At 39.8% G+C, this 17,354-nt stretch overlaps 1 protein-coding gene and 1 long non-coding RNA gene across 2 annotated transcripts in view; one reads left to right on the top strand and one right to left on the bottom strand.

The window, feature by feature from the left end:
* The window catches only part of atp7a (ATPase copper transporting alpha), a 31,483-nt gene that overhangs the window by 12,169 nt on the left and 1,960 nt on the right, over positions 1-17,354 (bottom strand). The window contains exons 2-9 of the mRNA XM_061899721.1: positions 9,241-9,364; positions 4,986-5,490; positions 3,791-4,570; positions 3,487-3,708; positions 3,245-3,408; positions 2,947-3,108; positions 2,731-2,807; positions 96-318 (exon numbers count right to left, since the gene is read on the bottom strand). Coding sequence (XP_061755705.1) covers positions 96-318; positions 2,731-2,807; positions 2,947-3,108; positions 3,245-3,408; positions 3,487-3,708; positions 3,791-4,570; positions 4,986-5,490; positions 9,241-9,360 — 2,253 coding nt within the window. The 5' untranslated portion in view covers positions 9,361-9,364. The remainder of the gene's footprint in view (positions 1-95; positions 319-2,730; positions 2,808-2,946; positions 3,109-3,244; positions 3,409-3,486; positions 3,709-3,790; positions 4,571-4,985; positions 5,491-9,240; positions 9,365-17,354) is intronic.
* Positions 12,245-12,924, top strand: LOC133552308 (uncharacterized). The gene is made up of 3 exons (XR_009806647.1): positions 12,245-12,352; positions 12,603-12,669; positions 12,756-12,924. It is a non-coding gene; the product is annotated as an uncharacterized LOC133552308 (long non-coding RNA).

Genomic DNA, 17,354 nt, shown 5'->3' with positions numbered 1-17,354 from the left:
GAGGAGAAGTTATCATAAGAAACGTCTCACGTCACTGAACCACACCCACACAGGTGTCATGTGCTGTTGGGCATGCAGTTAATCAAAGGACTGACCTGCACAGGCACACAGAAGAGGAAAGACAGTAGATTCATGACAGAGAGGCCTGGAAGCAACTGTCTCTCCAGGAACATAGTGGAGTGGAAGAGGTTAATGTCCTCGGCTGTGGCATTGTGTTGGTGTGAAACGCTCATCTGGTGGTCCATGATGATCATGTACATCATCATACCCATCACTGGCACGCAGAAAATCAGGCTCACCAGGAACGATTTCCTCCACCTCAGAGAGCAGAGATTTGGGTTGAACTTTTCTTTAAACTGAAAGTAGTTGGTTGAAGTTTATTTCGTACATGTATGCAGCTTCAACATGATACATCACATATTTTTTATTTCTCTTTACATGTTTGAAAAGGTGATGGAAGAAGCAAAGCTTATTTAATCCTTCCCCCTAATTATTAGACTGTGTTGAGTATTAATTAAAAAGGGGATAACTAAATAATTGTTATGGACATCTACTCGATTTAAAGCTGTAATTACTGTAGATAATCTCAATCTTCTCTGGTCTCTATTTCAAAACTGACGTGAATATAAAACATTATGGCAATCAATGAGCTGACACTGTACAATAAGGATGTAACCTGAACACCTCCTCAGGGAGTCGTCCGGGGGGCATACTGAGCAGAAGCCCGAACCACCTCTTCTGGGTCTTCCCGATGTGGAGGAGCAGCGGCTTTACTTTGAGTTCCTCTCAAATGACAGAGCTTCTCACCCTATCTCTAAGAAGAGCCCGCCACCCGACGAACGAAACTCATTTCAGCTATTTGTACCGGTGATCTTGTCCTTTTGGTCATAACCCAAAGCTCATGACCATTGGTGAGGATAGGAACGTAGATCGACCGGTAAATTGAGAGCGTTGCCGTTCAGCTTAGCTCTTTCTTCACTATGACGGATCGATGCAGAGTCCGAACCGATCCGCCTGTCAATCTCGCCATCCACTCTTCCCTCACTCGTGAACAAGACTCTGAGGTACTTGAACTTCTCCAATTGGGGAAAGATCTCCTCCTCAAACTGGAGATGGCTCTGCACCCGAAACCATGAACTCAGACTAGGAGGTGCTGATTCTCAGCCAAGTCGCGTCACACTCTGCTATGAACCGATCAAGTGAATTCTGAAGATTTGGGCCGGATGAAACCATCAGGACCACATCATCTGCAAGAAGCAGAGACCTAATCCTACAGTCACCAAACCAGATACCCTCAACACCCTGACTGCACCTAGAAATTCTGTTCATAAAAGTTATAAACAGAACCCTTGGCAAAGGTCAGCCTTGGCAGAGTCCAAACCTTACTGGAAACGGATCAGACTTACTGCCAGCAATGAGGACCAAGCTCTGACACTGATCATACAGGGAGCAGACCGCCACAATCAGACCTTCCGACACCCCATACTCTGAGTACTCCCTACAAGACTTTCTGAGGGGCACGGTCAAAGGCCTTCTCCAAGTCCACAAAGCACAGGAAGACTGGTTGGACAAACTCCCATGCACCCTCAAGTACCCTGCCGAGAATATAGAACTGGTCCACAGTTCCACGACCAGGACAAAAACCAAAAGGTCAATCACAAAACACTACTTGAATTCAAATCCAGGCGGCCGTTCCTCCCAATTATGCCTCTACAGGTTTCACTGTTGTCAATGTGAGCATTGAAGTCACTCAGCAGAACAAGGGAATCACCTAAGGGAGCACTCTTCAGTATTCCCTCGTGGGGAATCCAAAAAGGGTGGGTACCCTCAGCTGCTGTTTGGTGCGTAAGCACAAACAACAGCCAGGACCCGTGCCCCCACCGGAAGGAAGCTACCCCTCTCGTCAACCGGGGTAAACTCCAACTTACAGGCTCTGAGCGGGAGGGCAACAAGAATTGCTACCCCACCCCATCACCTCTTACTGCTTGCAACGCCAGAGTGGAAGAGAGTCCAGCCCATCTGAAGAGAACTGGTTCCAGAGCCCTTGCTGTGCGTCGAAGTAAGTCGGACTAGATCTATCCATAACTTCTCCACCTGGCTCAGGCTCCTTCCCCCCCAGCAAGGTGAAGTTCCACGTCTCAAGAGCTAGCTTCTGTAGCTGAGGATCGGACCCCCAAGGCCCAGCTTTTGGCTTCCTCCCAGCTCACACAGCACCCGACCTCTATGCCCCCTCCCATAAGTGGCAAGCCCATTGGAGGGGGCACCCACGTTATCTATTTGGGCATCGAGCCCCACCTCTGGGGCTGGCTCTAGAGGTAAATGCGGTAACCGGGTTCTGGGCAAGGGAAATCTAGGTCCTTGATTTATTCTTTCCATAGGAGGTCTTCAAGCTGCTCTTTGTCGTCTCTCTTACTTAGGACCTGTTTGTCTTGGGAGACCCTTCCAGGGGCCACAGAAGTCCCCGGACAACATAGCTCCTAGGATCATTGGGACACGCAAACTCCTCTCCCACGATAAGGTAGCAGCTCGGACAGGACATTTTTGGCTTAAAATACATAATATAAATACATTGGTTATCAAGCTACTATTGCAATTTATACACATGTGTAATGAGATATTCAGTAAAACAAATGTGTAGGGCAAAAACAGAAGTTTGTTGTTCTTTTTGCATTTCCACACACCATGTCCCCACACTCAATGTTGTAAAATTAAAATCACAATGCTTCTCACTGTCGTATCTCTTTGCTGTGGTCCAAGTGGCTGGCGGTGCGGTCTCTCTTCACCAAAGATGCTTCAAAACCCATGTTCTACAAACATGAGAGACAATTTCAAAAAAATATTAGTCAATTTCTAGATGTATCTTAAATATTCTGTAGTTTTCTACGAACAAATTGATAACAATGAGTATACAAATTGTTTAACGGGAAGCAGGGAAGTGTGTAATACCCCAATCTGTTTGACGATGTCTCGTGGTCCTATTACTTCAGAGTCATACTTAATGTGTGCTTTGTTAGTTGCTAGAGCGACAGAGGCATATATAATCCCATTTTCTTTCATAAGGTTGGACTCGATTTTGTGGACACAAGAGGCACATGTCATTCCTCTGACCTGAAAAGAAGTGAGGAGGAAGAATCAAGGGACAAAAGGTGGCAACCAAGTTACACTTCAACTTCATACACAAGCATTTTCTCCCTAAATGCTTTTTTAAAAAGTTTATCATTCTGTTTTTCAGCTTTTGACTCACCACTAGTTCCAGGTTTCCATCTGAACCTTCATAGTTCTCCATGACTGAGGCAGAGAAGCCAAGCTCTTTGACACATTCTGCGATCTTCATGGGGTCGATTGTTTCGGGGTTATAGCGCACCTCAGCCTTACTGGCCATTAGCGCTACCAGAACGGAGTAAATACCTGCACATGTTGAACATTTTCTATTTAGTGACTCCAATTGTCGAACTAAAACATATTCCTAACAAAATGCAAACTAACCCGGTTCATTTTTTAGGTTTCGTTCAATGTTTGCAACACAGGATGCACAAGTCATTCCTCCAATCTGGATGAAACACTTAGAATAGTTGTCTCTCTTGTCCGTTCGCCTTTCTAGAGGCGTATCTTTAAGGAGGTCAATGTCGAGCTTCTTATCTTTAATAGGGGCGACACTGGAAGAATTAGAGGCAGTGGGACCTGACGCGGGTAGCAGAGAATTGGTTGCTGTGGACATCAAATCAAAGCAGAAAGAAAACAGTAGTAGATACAAAATGCTATTATTTTGATACAATTGATATTCTCTCACCAGGTAAGAAGGCATCAAAGCCCATGTCTTCAATGGCATTCCTTAGCTCTTCTGATGTGGTCAGGAGGGGGTCATACTCAAAGATGCCCTGGTGGTCAGGCAGAGAGACCTGAGCTGACACCACACCGTTCCTCTGAGACATCATGCCTTCGATGGACTGGACACAGGAATTGCATGTCATGCCCTCAATGTGTATATTCACTATGGAGGCCAGAGGCTGGCTAAAACAAGGCTGGGATGCAGCGGGTTTGGCCCGGGATACTCCAAACGCCCGAGGGGACGATGACAAAGCAGGCGGAGGCGAGGCAGTTGAAGAGCTGAGCAGCCCAGAAGAGTCCCAGGGTAGAGTCTTGAAAGTTCCAGGAGGCAGGGCTTCAATTGCCTGCCGCAGCTGAGCCACTGTGACTTTTAGGGGGTCATAGCAGATGGAGGCCTTCTCCTCCTCAAGAGACACTTCCACAGAGGATACACCAGGCAGCGTGGCGATGTTGTCTTGGATATTCACCACACAAGATCGACAGTGCATGCCTTTCACTCGGAGTGTGATAGGCACAGTGTCAACGAAGATTTCGGTCGCCTCTGAAGTTTCTGATGGTGAAGAAGCACTGGGATTTTGCGTGTCAACTAAACGTTCAATTTCACTGAGAGACAGTTGCAGTGGGCGGGGTTTGTTCTTGACACAAGCCTTAAACCCAGCCAGAGAAATCTGGTCAATGATGGTTTGAACACTGATGAGGAAAGGCAGGTAAACAATCGCAGCTTCCTGAGACTCCAAAGTGACTGAAGGGAAAAAAGCACAAAGTTTGACGATACAATAACTGCGTTCAAACAGATAAAAGTTTGGTTTGGATGAACCTGTCAGAGAAGTATTTTTTAGCAATACAGTATGTCTATTATAATGACTGTAGTTTGCAGTACTACGTAACTGCATCATACCAACACCTGTGTCAACAATTAGATTCTCCTATGAAGCTAGAAACCTAAATCATAAAAACACAGTTTAGAGTACGAAGCGGTTCAACCACGATAAATCATAACTCTCTGACAGTGTCAATCCCTAAATACGTTTGTAATGGACTAGATTGTGTGGGTGGACAGAACATTGTGACCAGTCCACATAATTCTAATAAATGTGCTGTGTTACTAAGGCCTAAAGACTTTAAATATTTTACATTGAATGGGTCAAAATCATCACCTTTAATCTTTTCAATCCCTTTTAGTTTCCCAATCTTCCCCTCAATAGTGGTTGTGCAGGAGTGACAGGTCATGCCTTGAACGCTCATCTTCAGCAGCGCTGCACTGCTCGCCGTGCTGCGAGATGGCGACACCGGCGGGTCTTTTTGGATGGGGCTGCCAAGGGTGTTGGTCTCTGATAGCGATAAGCCCATGGCAACTTCGGTGAGCTGCTGAACGGACGTTAAAGATGAGACAAACGTGACGACGAGACCCTCTTCACTCGGGCTCTCCCGGACATCTAGTACTCCCTGGGTATGAGACAGCTTTTCCAAAGCCTCCTGTAGGGCAAGAGGTGCCAAACCTGATGTGGGAATCAGGTGGTTGTCAGTGGAGACAGATGTGACTGTGCTGGACGCGGGTAAACTTGATTCAAACCCCATGTCATCAATGGCCTCCAACAGGGATGTTGCGCTCTGTTGGTGGTCTTTGAACATCACTGTGGCATTCTTCTGCTCTAAAGACACCTACAACATAAGCAAAAGCAACCAGTCAAACAGGCTATTCAATAAATAAAAATATAGTTCAGATATCACTGCATCTACAGTAAGTATATATTCTCAGCTTCTTTCCAAATAGTTTAGTTGATTACGCCTGAGTTTATACAATTCATAATTCACAACTGTAATTCATTTGCATCTCAAGTTTCATATAAAATTCTACATTTAAACCATTGCCACAAATGTAGTGTGCCTCACAAATGGGACACTTGTTTATATATCATTTTTACCATTTTATCATGTCTTTCATACTATTTTTTAGGATGGCATTATTTTAGTCATTTTCCAGTGTTGACGTGTCAAAGATGGCGTTTTTCCACAAATCCTCAAGCCATATTTTGTTTTGTTATTGTCAATAGCACTGTGTGTGTTTGTTTGTGAAACTTGTTTGTGTTATCCATTTGCCTGGGTATGAAAAGTGCTGTATAAATAAAGTTTGATTTGACTTATTCCAGAAGAAGGGACCACAATGAGAATAACAATAAACATGGAAAATAAAGTAGTCTGACCTCAGTGTCAGTGGTTGACGTCTTCTTACACAGACATACAAATGAGATATATGATGGCATCCATGACATAGATCTTTACATCACACCCTTGTCACTGAAGTTAAAACTGAGTGTTTTCTTCTTTTTATCATTTTAACAGTTCTATAGTACTTAGCTAAAAGTGTCCTATTATACAAAATCAACTTGTCTTATCTGTTTGGACGCGTTTTTGTGTATTTCGGATTACCATGAATTGATTAACGTGGACCCCGACTTAAAGAAGTTGAAAAACTTATTGGGGTGTTACCATTTAGTGGTCAATTGTACGGAATATGTACTGTACTGTGCAATCTACTAATAAAAGTATCAATCAATCAATCAAACCATAAGTCCCGAAAATTTAAATTCAAACCATGGAAGCATTAGGGAGGTATTTAGAAAACAATCTTGCCTTCCTCCAAACTTTGCTTCAAACAATCTATTTGGATATTTGAGACTTTGGTGATGTATTTTGGCTTAGTCAAGTCAGGGGAAATTTCCATATACTGTTTGAGCTTTACAAGAGTCTGCCATTTGTATTCAGTAATAGTCCACAGTTGAAGTCAATAAGTTCCTTCATTTATTCTATCCTCTTGTTGTTGGACAGACTGGCTCGTATAAGCACATGTATGCTAAAATCCTCAGCTGTTGCCTTTTCTAATACAAAGTAGCATATAGTTCTAACTTACATCTGTCAGGAGACTTGAAGCACTAAAAAGTACAGTATAGCAGGCAGGGAGAAGACAGTTGAAGGGGGCCTGTCCTGGAAGCATGTAAATAAGCCCACCAACTAAATGGTGCATTCTGAAAAGACAGTCACAAAGCGGCTTAAAGATGGTCTGTTAAACATCCATCCATCCATTTTCTACCGCTTATTCCCTTTTGGGGTCGCTGGCGCCTATCTCAGCTACAACCGGGCGGAAGGCGGGGTACACCCTGGACAAGTCGCCACCTCATCACAGGGTCTGTTAGACAAATACTATGCAAAAGTTGGACCAAAGCACACCATTACATGTTTTGTAGACCGCAAGGAATTGTTTCAAATGACAGAAAATGGCCCATCTTTAACTCAATGATGTTTGGAGCCTCCCCTTTTAAGGGCAAGGTCTTGCCAGGTTATTTAATTGTGCATGTTGTCTACTAGAATATAAGATTAAATTCAAAAGCATTGTATATTTAATATAACTCACTGATTGTTCCATATCCAACATATTGTATTGAAGTGAGGGGTACTGCCTATAAAACTTATCTAATCCCAATCTTCCTTCTTCATAAAAGAGACGGAAGAATCATTACTTGAAATGCATACAGGGAACTCACAAACCCAATATTATTGAAATTACATGAACTGGTAGAGTGTTATGTACTAAAAATCATGTACAAAAGCACACAATTGTACCAAACAACAATCAAAACAGATTTGTAAAAATTGAAAGCAATTATAATCCAAAATAAACTGAGATATGTAATAAATTTAGTATTAGAACAGTGACAAAGCAGTTCAGTCAAAGGTGTTAGTTTATGGAACAAAATTGATGGTGGAATTAAACAATGTAAATCTACTTCTGTATTAAACGTACAAATCATGATGATGAAAAGATATAACTGAATAAAATGATGTCTTTATTATTGGTTTAAATGTTGTAAAATGAAAATATGGCTTTGAAGTCTCCAACATTGAAAGTCCAATTGCTTTATTTATGAGAATAGGGAGCAGATATTATACGTTTTTAACAATCTGCTCAAGTTTAATCATTCATTGCTATAATGTTATGTTGATTGTTTTACTTATATTTTTTTTAATGAATTAAAATATATGAATAAATGAAATAATTGAAAACGAAATGAAATTAACAATCTATTCTACAAAAAGTTGCAGTACCAGCACTGGAGAGAAACACATTCTCTGAAGATGCTCACTTATTCTACACGCATATTTTTGCCCACCTTGCTGCCCCTCCTTTGTGCAGATGTTTGGACATTATTTCTTGAAACCAGAAAGTTAAAACAAACGCTAAATTATCACGCATTTGTCCACTCTACCGTTGTCTGGTTCCTGGTACATCCTATTACCACTAAAACCAGAGAAAATGTATAAAGCTTATCCTGTGTGTCAGTAAAGATAAGAAACAGGGTGAGAGCATGTGTTTGTTTCTTTAAGCAAAATGAAGCCCAAAGAGAGTAACTTCCAAGGCATTCCATTTCACCGGAAGGCAGAAAAATATTTCCCCATGAGCTGAGCAAAAGCATTTTTGCTTGGTGCCAGCCATGTTTTTCAACCAATCCTGCCCAGATATTACACATATTCTTGTCAGTGTGTACCAAATTTCATGATCATTTTTGACATCTCAATGTGTCAAATCTTTTTTTTATGAACAGCGTCACAATGTGATTTATTTATAAATAGTGCAAGCAACACAGACGGGGGTTGCATGTTTTGACAAATGTTCACCATTTTGTTTGCAAAAGTTGAAAAGTGAAAGTTACACATCACTGTGCATTTACTACCACGTCTTATCTGCATTATGGCAATAGTATGAAAAGACAAAAATGGTTCACATGCTTTTAACAACATGATGAGTTCTTCTCTTGCCTCACAAAGTACAAACATGTGACTGGTCTGAAAGGATCACTTGACTCAGCCATACCTTGCAAACCCCAGTTGGTGTTTAGCACTGAGTGTTTCTGTTTCTCCTCCTTGGATTAGTCATTTGTTTTTCTACCAGGGGCAGTGAAGAATATCCCGTCTATATAGATTACCCTAAAAGGACCCAGACATTCAATTCTGTGAAGTAACATTTCCTGTGGGTGCGGCATATTGACCCGCTGTCACAGTCCTACAAAGGGCAGAGCTCAATCTTCAACATACAATTGTATTATCTTGTCATTTAATCTCAGCCTGAGGGGTAAACACACAATGAACAAACAGGCCACCATCATCACGATTTAGCCAATCCCTTGCCGCAAGAGAAACACAACCTGGTTTCAAATCTAGGATGAGAGCGACTTGGGAAATGATGCTTTTTAACAATAACACAAGTATTTGTGTTGAGATTTACAGAACAACTACAAGATGTGATAAAGGTCCTGTTATGAAACAGGAAGCATATTGTTAGAAGTCAGCAAAGAGAAACTTGATGATGGTGCCATGAAACAACAGAAAATTCCAAAATAATGTCAAACTAATTACCTTTATGTGTAGGACCCCCTGAAGAGAAGCGATGCGCTGCTCTATGGACTGGACACACGAGCCGCAAGTCATGCCCTCCACTCCAAGTGTGACTGAACACATGCTGCCTTCCTCCATCATGATTCTTGAGACAAAAGAACATTTATTGTTTGAGACAACATTCCACTTTTATTGCAGTGGTTCTTAACGAGCGGTAGGAAATGGATGGATACATTTGTTGTGTAAAATTTAGTTGTTTTTGTACAGTCTACTAAAATATTGTGAGAGACAATAACATCTTACACACATTGGATATAAAAGATGTGTTTTTTTTGTTCAGATTTCCAGGAAAAGGGGGTCCATTTAGCTTCATCGGATTATTGAAGGTAGTCAAACCGTGGTAAGTGTTCCACTCGAGTCGTGTATAAAGAGTATGGACAACTAAACACCAAGGACACGTGCGACTGTGCTCTTAAGCATGCAATTGCAGTCTTTCTGATGTGGTTTTCCTGACAAAATAACCAAAATATAGTTCTTAACATACTCCAGCACATAAACCATGCTTTTATTTTGTCAAAGTATAATTTAGGGACAATTACTTGGCCTTATTTGATGAACTGCGCTGCTATAGTAATGTAGTATTTAGTGACCAGCAGGCTGTTTAACTGTAACATGCTGTATGTCAGAAAATACCAAACTAAAAAAAATGTCTTACCCACATTTCAGCAAAATTCTCAATCACTTTGGACCAACAATAACGGAGAATTTATGAATTTTATGTGAAGTATGTCAACTGTGGTGGCTGCCTCCAATGTATTGTTTGTAATAACTGCACTATGTCCGTGCTTGAAACTTTGGTCTTTTGAATATTTTCATCTACCATGAATTGATTAAGGTGGACCCCGACTTAAACAAGTTGCAAAACTTATTGGGGTGTTACCATTTAGTAGTCAATTGTAGGGAATATGTACTGTACTGTGCAATCTACTAATAAAAGTATCAATCAATCAATCAATCAAATTGCTTTTGCTGTGGTGAGTCTGCATTGCTTCCTTATTTGATCATGACCATACTTAATACTGAACTAATGCTGGTTTTTACTGCAGTGTTTATTAGTTTAGCTTGTGAGAAGTGTATTAATTGACTGCTACTGAGAGAGAGATATACCACATTTTCCATGTGTATGTATGCTTGCTTAGCTCGCACACAATACTGTTGTTATTCATTGGCCCGCCAGCTTCAGCGGCCAATCTTTACTTTTCATCATTTTCTTGCGATGCTATGCCAATGCATCCCACACTTTTGGCGATTAGAGCGTCCCCATACCGCATAACAGGGCATGTTTACACGGCCAAAAACTATTCAATTAAAAGAGATGTCTGATGAGGAAGTGCAGTGTACGCATATCTACAGCTGTGGCCAGGTCAAAGTTGGTGTCCAACATAGTAGCCCGTAGTCATGTGAAGGCTTTAGACCAATCATTTAGGACAGTAATTCTCAACCTTTTTTCAGTCATGTACCCCCTGTGAACATTTTTTTCATTCAAGTACCCCCTAATCAGAACAAAGCATTGTTGGTTGAAAAAAAGAGATAAAGAAGTAAAATACAGCACTATGTCATCAGTTTCTGATTTATTTAATTGTATAACAGGGCAAAATATTGCTCATTTGTAGTGGTCTTTCTTCAACTATTTGGAAAAAATATATAAAAGTAACTAAAAACTTGTTGAAAAATAAACAAGTGATTCAATTCTAAATGCAGATTTCTCCACATAGAAGTAATCATCAACTTAAAGTGCCCTCTTTGGGGATTGTAATAGAGATCCATCTGGATTCATCAACTTACTTCTAAACATTTCTTCACAAAAAAAGAAATCTTTAACATCAATATTTATGGAACATGTCCACAAAAAAATCTAGCTGTCAACACTGAATATTGCATTGTTGTATTTATTTTTACAGTTTATGAACTTACATTCATATTTTGTTGAAGTATTATTCAATAAATATGTTTATAAAGGATTTTTGAATTGTTGCTATATTTAGAATATTTTTAAAAATTCTCATGTACCCCTTGGCATACCTTCAAGTACCCCCATTTGAGAACCACTGATTTAGGAGACTGTCTTTAACAGAGTTGATCATAATTTCTCTATACACAGCACTGCCACTAAATTTTATGTGCAAATAATTTTATTTGATTCGTTATTTAAGTTTAGTGTTTTCTTTTCCCATATCCAAACATAGTGTTGGTGTTCAAACTGTCTGTAATGATACAGTGGCCAAAAATTGTAAATACAGACTTTTTCTTGTGTTCAAAATTGCGTGGCGGCCACCTCTAGCTAATTTTGTGCCAACCCCAACCAGAGTGATTGATATCGCTCAACACGGCGTAAAGGTCGGCTGTGTTGATCGAACGATTGATGTCCTGCTGCGGTGGCTACGTATTTTAACTGCAGTTAAAGCGTTGCGCCACTACAGAGGCGGTATATCGACAGCAGTGCACCGGAAAGACCTGAAGCAACTACCGAAGAAGAAACAGATAGAATCGAGTTGTTTCCCGCTACTTGGTTCATAATGTTGACCTCTGTAACAAGTCGATTTCTGCCATACAGATCATTATACGGAGGGATCACTGGACTCATACACAAACAAATATACGCCACACACATTCATACCCCACCCCCAATCCAACGCCCTCAACGCAAATCCCAAAAGGGTGATGGAATGATGGGCAGTGCCTGAGAGCTGCGGCCTGCCACCATGGACCCCCACTCCCTCCCCTCTGTTGCTAGATATCTCAAGATGTACGTTGTAATATGTATATGTACTTTGCTATGGAGGTTTTTTCCCACTCCAGACTGGGCCCCCTTAGGAGCTCAGTCTCGATTGTATTTTTTTACTCATCCTTCCCCAGCGTTTACCATTTTCCCATCTTTTACGGGGTGCCTTGTGACGACGCATCAGCGTTCCTGTTCTGTAACCCTGTACACTGTTTGTTGGTCTAATCTTGAACGGGTTTGTGCTGAAAGCAAAGTTTCATTGTACTTTTGCAATGACAACAAAGACCTATCCTATCCTATCCTATCCTCCTACAGAACACTCCAGACTGTGCTGTAAACATTTGATTTCTGGTAAGTGAACACAGCTAGTAGTGTTATCTTCGTTTCCAACCATTTGTGGCTAATTATAAAAGATCGATTGATAGAAGAATTTATTAGAAGTTTGCATAGGATCGTGTAGAGTTTCATGATGGTACAGATTGACTGGTACAAGGTCAACTAAAAGGAGTTACCCCAAGAAAGCATTACAAGCATGTCGTGTTTATTTTAAAACAAGTTTCCTCCGTGTCAGAGTAACGTGTTGTGTTTTTTTGCGTTGCAGACATGGCAGGCAAAATCAGACACTAATTTAAAAAGCAATCTCGCAAGGAGGAAAGTCAAGAGTCCAGGTGAAACAGAGCAGAGAAATGAACGTTAAAACGTAATAAATGTAATAATTCATGGTGGTGACAACAATGGACATTTTTGTACACAGAGCGCTTAAAGGCAGGCTACTTCGAAATCCTCTGAGTGCCTCAAGTAAAAATGGCCCCACCACACAAGCTATCTATTCTCTTATGCAAGCACTTATGCTGCTGGTGTCAAACTCAAGGCCCGGGGCCCGATCTGGCCTGCAACATCATTTTATCTGGCCCGCATACACCTGGAAATGATATGTGTCAATAAAGTACTTAATATTTTCTCACTAAATGTAATGGATTTTTTTCCATTTTGACAGAAAACATATATATATATATATATATATGTATACTGCTTGAAATGGTGTGCCTTTTAATCTTTAATTGTATCCATTATTGCTACAAATATTACAAATATCCAAACATTTTTTTCTAAATAAAAATAAATACATTAATACCTGCTTGACTAATTATTTTACAGCAAACTACCCATCAAATTAAAAATAAGGACAGTACATTTTACGGCGTTCTTTACAGCATATTACTGTAAATTAAAAAAAAAAAAAAAAAACTACCACCTCTGCTTCAATTTGAGTCAGGAAAAACAACTAAATATATTTGTCAAATAAAACATCGGCTTTGTTTTTAATGAATACTTAGGCCTACTATGCTACTGTATTTTAATATTGGTCATTATGGTGTTTTCTGAGGTGGTATTTGGTGGAAAAAAGTTTGAGACCTCATTTAAAGGATCTGTGAACTACTGTTCATATAAGCTCTGCTTCGCCATACTCCTTTTCAGACATAGATAGTACAAGTGTAAACACGATGTTCCGTAGAGTAATTATGTTCAACAGGTTCGAATTAACTCATCTATCAACATAGTAATAGACTAGACTTCAAAAACTGAAATCTAAGTAAGATGAAATATCTCAAATAAGGGTGATATTTGCTTATTTTCTGTCTGATAAGATCATTCTTCTCACTAAGCAGATTTTATGTCAGTGTGTTTTACTTCTTCCAAGTGTTTTGGTCCTAAATTATCTCAGTAAAATTTTACAGCTAATTGCTGAGATTTCATGACCGATATTGAGTCTGTTGTACAGCTGTGTCATTAACACTCACAAGTAAAAAAACTACTTTTTTAAAGTAATACATTCTTATTTCAAGCATGAAAAAAAATCATGACTTTGACACAACTGTGTCTCAGATTAAAACAGATGGCAGCCCAATGGACTTTGCTGTTTTATTTTCAATGAAACGATACGTACTCAAACAGTAGTACACTTGTTATTAGTGAGAAAATACTTATTTTAAGGTGTTTTTGGGTTCATTGAGATGAGCTAATTTTACTTGTTTTGGAAAGTCTTGACAAGCCAAATTTTCTTGTTCTATTGGCAAATAATTTTGCTTAGTTCAAATAAAATACCTCTATTTTCTTCTTTTCTTGTTTTTGAACACTGAATGTTTGCAGTGTACTGTGGATGTCACAAAGAAACATAAAGTACAAACAGAATTGCCTGGTAAATCAGAGCATATGACTTTAAAAAGTACAGAAAAAAACACTTAGAAAGTCAGTGACAGTCTCCCCAAAATGAACTTCAACTTAGATAAGACTAGACTGACCATACGCCCTCTTTTCCCCGGACATGTCCTCTTTTACGGGACTGTCCGGGCGGGGTTTCTGAAATGCCTCAAATGTCCGGCGTTTTCTATCAAGGCTACGTGTATTTCCAATGTATGTACAGGATTAAGAAGGGTTAAAACCAAGACAAATTGAGAAGGTGCGCGCACGCAACAACATTGGTGAGGGAGAGGCATACAGCGAGAGAGCGAGGTAATGATTAGATTGTCAATCAAGGCTGTTGAACAAGTAAAACAGGTCACACTGAGGGTGGCCGTATAAACGACTTTAACACTGTTACAAATATGCGCCACACTGTGAACCCACACCAAACAAGAATGACAAACAAATTTCGGAAGAACATCCGCACATAAACACAACAGAAAAAATACCCAGAACCCCTTGCAACACTGACTCTTCCGGGATGCTACAATATATACCCCCCCGCTATCTCCTAACCCCCCCACACACACTTCAACCCCGATTACATCACATCAGATATTCCACTTTGGAAAACATTTTAGTGGAAGAGTTTGCATATTTTTTGTGTTTGCCATAAAAAAACAGTTTTGTTTGACAAAAAGGGGCAAAAAACAAACAAACAAAAAAACAACATAAAAAAAAAAAACTAAAACATTGGGAAATAATAGATTGATCTGAAGTTGATGTAGATTCAGAGATTTAAGCGTTAAATATAAAATGTATGTATGCCCTGGCACACCATTATCATCATTTCATGACCAAAGCAAACAACTTTTTACACTTTTATAGTGAAATAAATACACCTACAACTTATTAAATAAAAACATAGAAAAAACTACCAGCAGCGGCAAAGTTTAGATCCATGAAGGAAAGAAAGTGAAAGAAGAAAGCGAATGAACCAACTGAATACATTTACATAAGCATACACATTTGTCTTTCTTTTATATTATTTCTTTTAATGAATTAAGTAACGTTTATGACAACCTTTTTCCAAAACACAGTATATGTGAGATATAACAGGACAATGGATACGTTTATCATTTGTTTTCAAAATGCTAAAATTAAGTGGGACCCCATTTTTATGACTTGATGGGGTCCATTCATTTTGAAAATTCCTAGCGCCGACACTGCTGTTAACAGAGGAGGAAAAATGCTTTATTTGAAGGAATATATTATTTATAAAACAAGGTCAAGTATCATTGGCAAATTTTCACTTAGTCCAGGCCTCGTCACACATATGTGTCCTCTTTTTGGGATTTCACAATAAGGTCAGCCTCAATAAGACAGTGTGTATTGTTTTTCTATGAATATAATTATGTTGTTGTGGCTTGTGCAGCCCTTTGAGACACTCGTGATTTAGGGCTATACAAGTAAACATTGATTGATGTTGTTGTCACTACAGTTACAATACAATTATTGAATTGTACACGTGTTCACTGCAAAAAGTCAGTGTTAAAAAAGAAGGGAAAAAAATACAAAAATGAGGTGTATTTTACTTGAACTAAGCAAAATTATCTACCAATAGAACAAGAAAATTTGGCTTGTCAAGACTTTCCAAAGCAAGTCAAATTAGCTAACCTCAATGAAACCCAAAATACCTTCAAATAAGTATATTCTCACTAATAACAAGTGCACTTTTATTGATAGAAAAACGAATATGAGACCTTTTTTTCTCAGTATGTTGAAAAATATTCTTAAATTAAGTAAATGCTAGTGCCATTATCTTGACAAAATGATATGCGCTCGGCATTACATTTCTTGAAACCAGCAAACTTATACTAAAAACTAGTTTATTTTTCTTAATGGAAAGGCAACAAGGCAACCTCTTGTTCTCTCTGGGTCTACGAGCTGCTTATATAATATATATATATATATATATGTATGTATGTATGTATATATATATATATATATATATATATATATATATATATATATATATATATATATATAAATAAATATATTTACAGCCCGGCCCTCTTTTTTTATTGTAATTTTGAAGATTTTACCTGAATGTGCATGAACTATTTCTGTTCAAAATAAATGTCAAATGTTTAAATATTAACAGTCAGTTAACTGTACTACTATAAGAGTACATCTTTTCTATTGTTTCATTGAAAATAAAACAGCAAAGTCCACTTGGCTGTCATCTGTTTCAATTATGAGACACAATTGTGTCAAAGTCATGATTTTTTTATTTCATGCTTGAAATAAGAAATTATTACTTTGAAAAAGCAGTTTTATACTTGTGTTGATGACACAGCTTTGCAACAGTTGATATTTTAGTTTCAAACATGTTTTACTCAATATAGGTCACGGTGGCAGAGGGGTTAGTGCGTTTGCCTCACAATACCAAGGTCCTGAGTAGTCTGGGGTTCAATCCCGGGCTCGGGATCTTTCTGTGTGGAGTTTGCATGTTCTCCCCGTGAATGCGTGGGTTCCCTCCGGGTACTCCAGCTTCCTCCCACTTCCAAAGACATGCACCTGGGGATAGGCCCCTCCCACTTCCAAAGACATGCACCTGGGGATAGGCCCCTCCCACCTCCAAAGACATGCACCTGGGGATAGGCCCCTCCCACCTCCAAAGACATGCACCTGGGGATAGGCCCCTCCCACCTCCAAAGACATGCACCTGGGGATAGGCCCCTCCCACTTCCAAAGACATGCACCTGGGGATAGGCCCCTCCCACCTCCAAAGACATGCACCTGGGGATAGGCCCCTCCCACCTCCAAAGACATGCACCTGGGGATAGGCCCCTCCCACCTCCAAAGACATGCACCTGGGGATAGGCCCCTCCCACTTCCAAAGACATGCACCTGGGGATAGGCCCCTCCCACCTCCAAAGACATGCACCTGGGGATAGGCCCCTCCCACCTCCAAAGACATGCACCTGGGGATAGGTTGATTGGCAACACTAAATGGTCCCTAGTGTGTGAATGTGGCTGTGAAAGACCTACTGAAAGCCACTATTACCGTCCACGCAGTCTGATAGTTTATATATCAATCAATGTTTACTTATATAGCCCTAAATCACTAGTGTCTCAAAGGGCTGCACAAACCACCACGACATCC

This window comes from Nerophis ophidion, linkage group LG05 (assembly GCF_033978795.1).
Source record: "Nerophis ophidion isolate RoL-2023_Sa linkage group LG05, RoL_Noph_v1.0, whole genome shotgun sequence".
NCBI classification, from domain to species: domain Eukaryota; kingdom Metazoa; phylum Chordata; class Actinopteri; order Syngnathiformes; family Syngnathidae; genus Nerophis; species Nerophis ophidion.
Note: the sequence above shows the minus strand (reverse complement) of the source record. Positions and strands in the feature narration are given on the sequence as shown.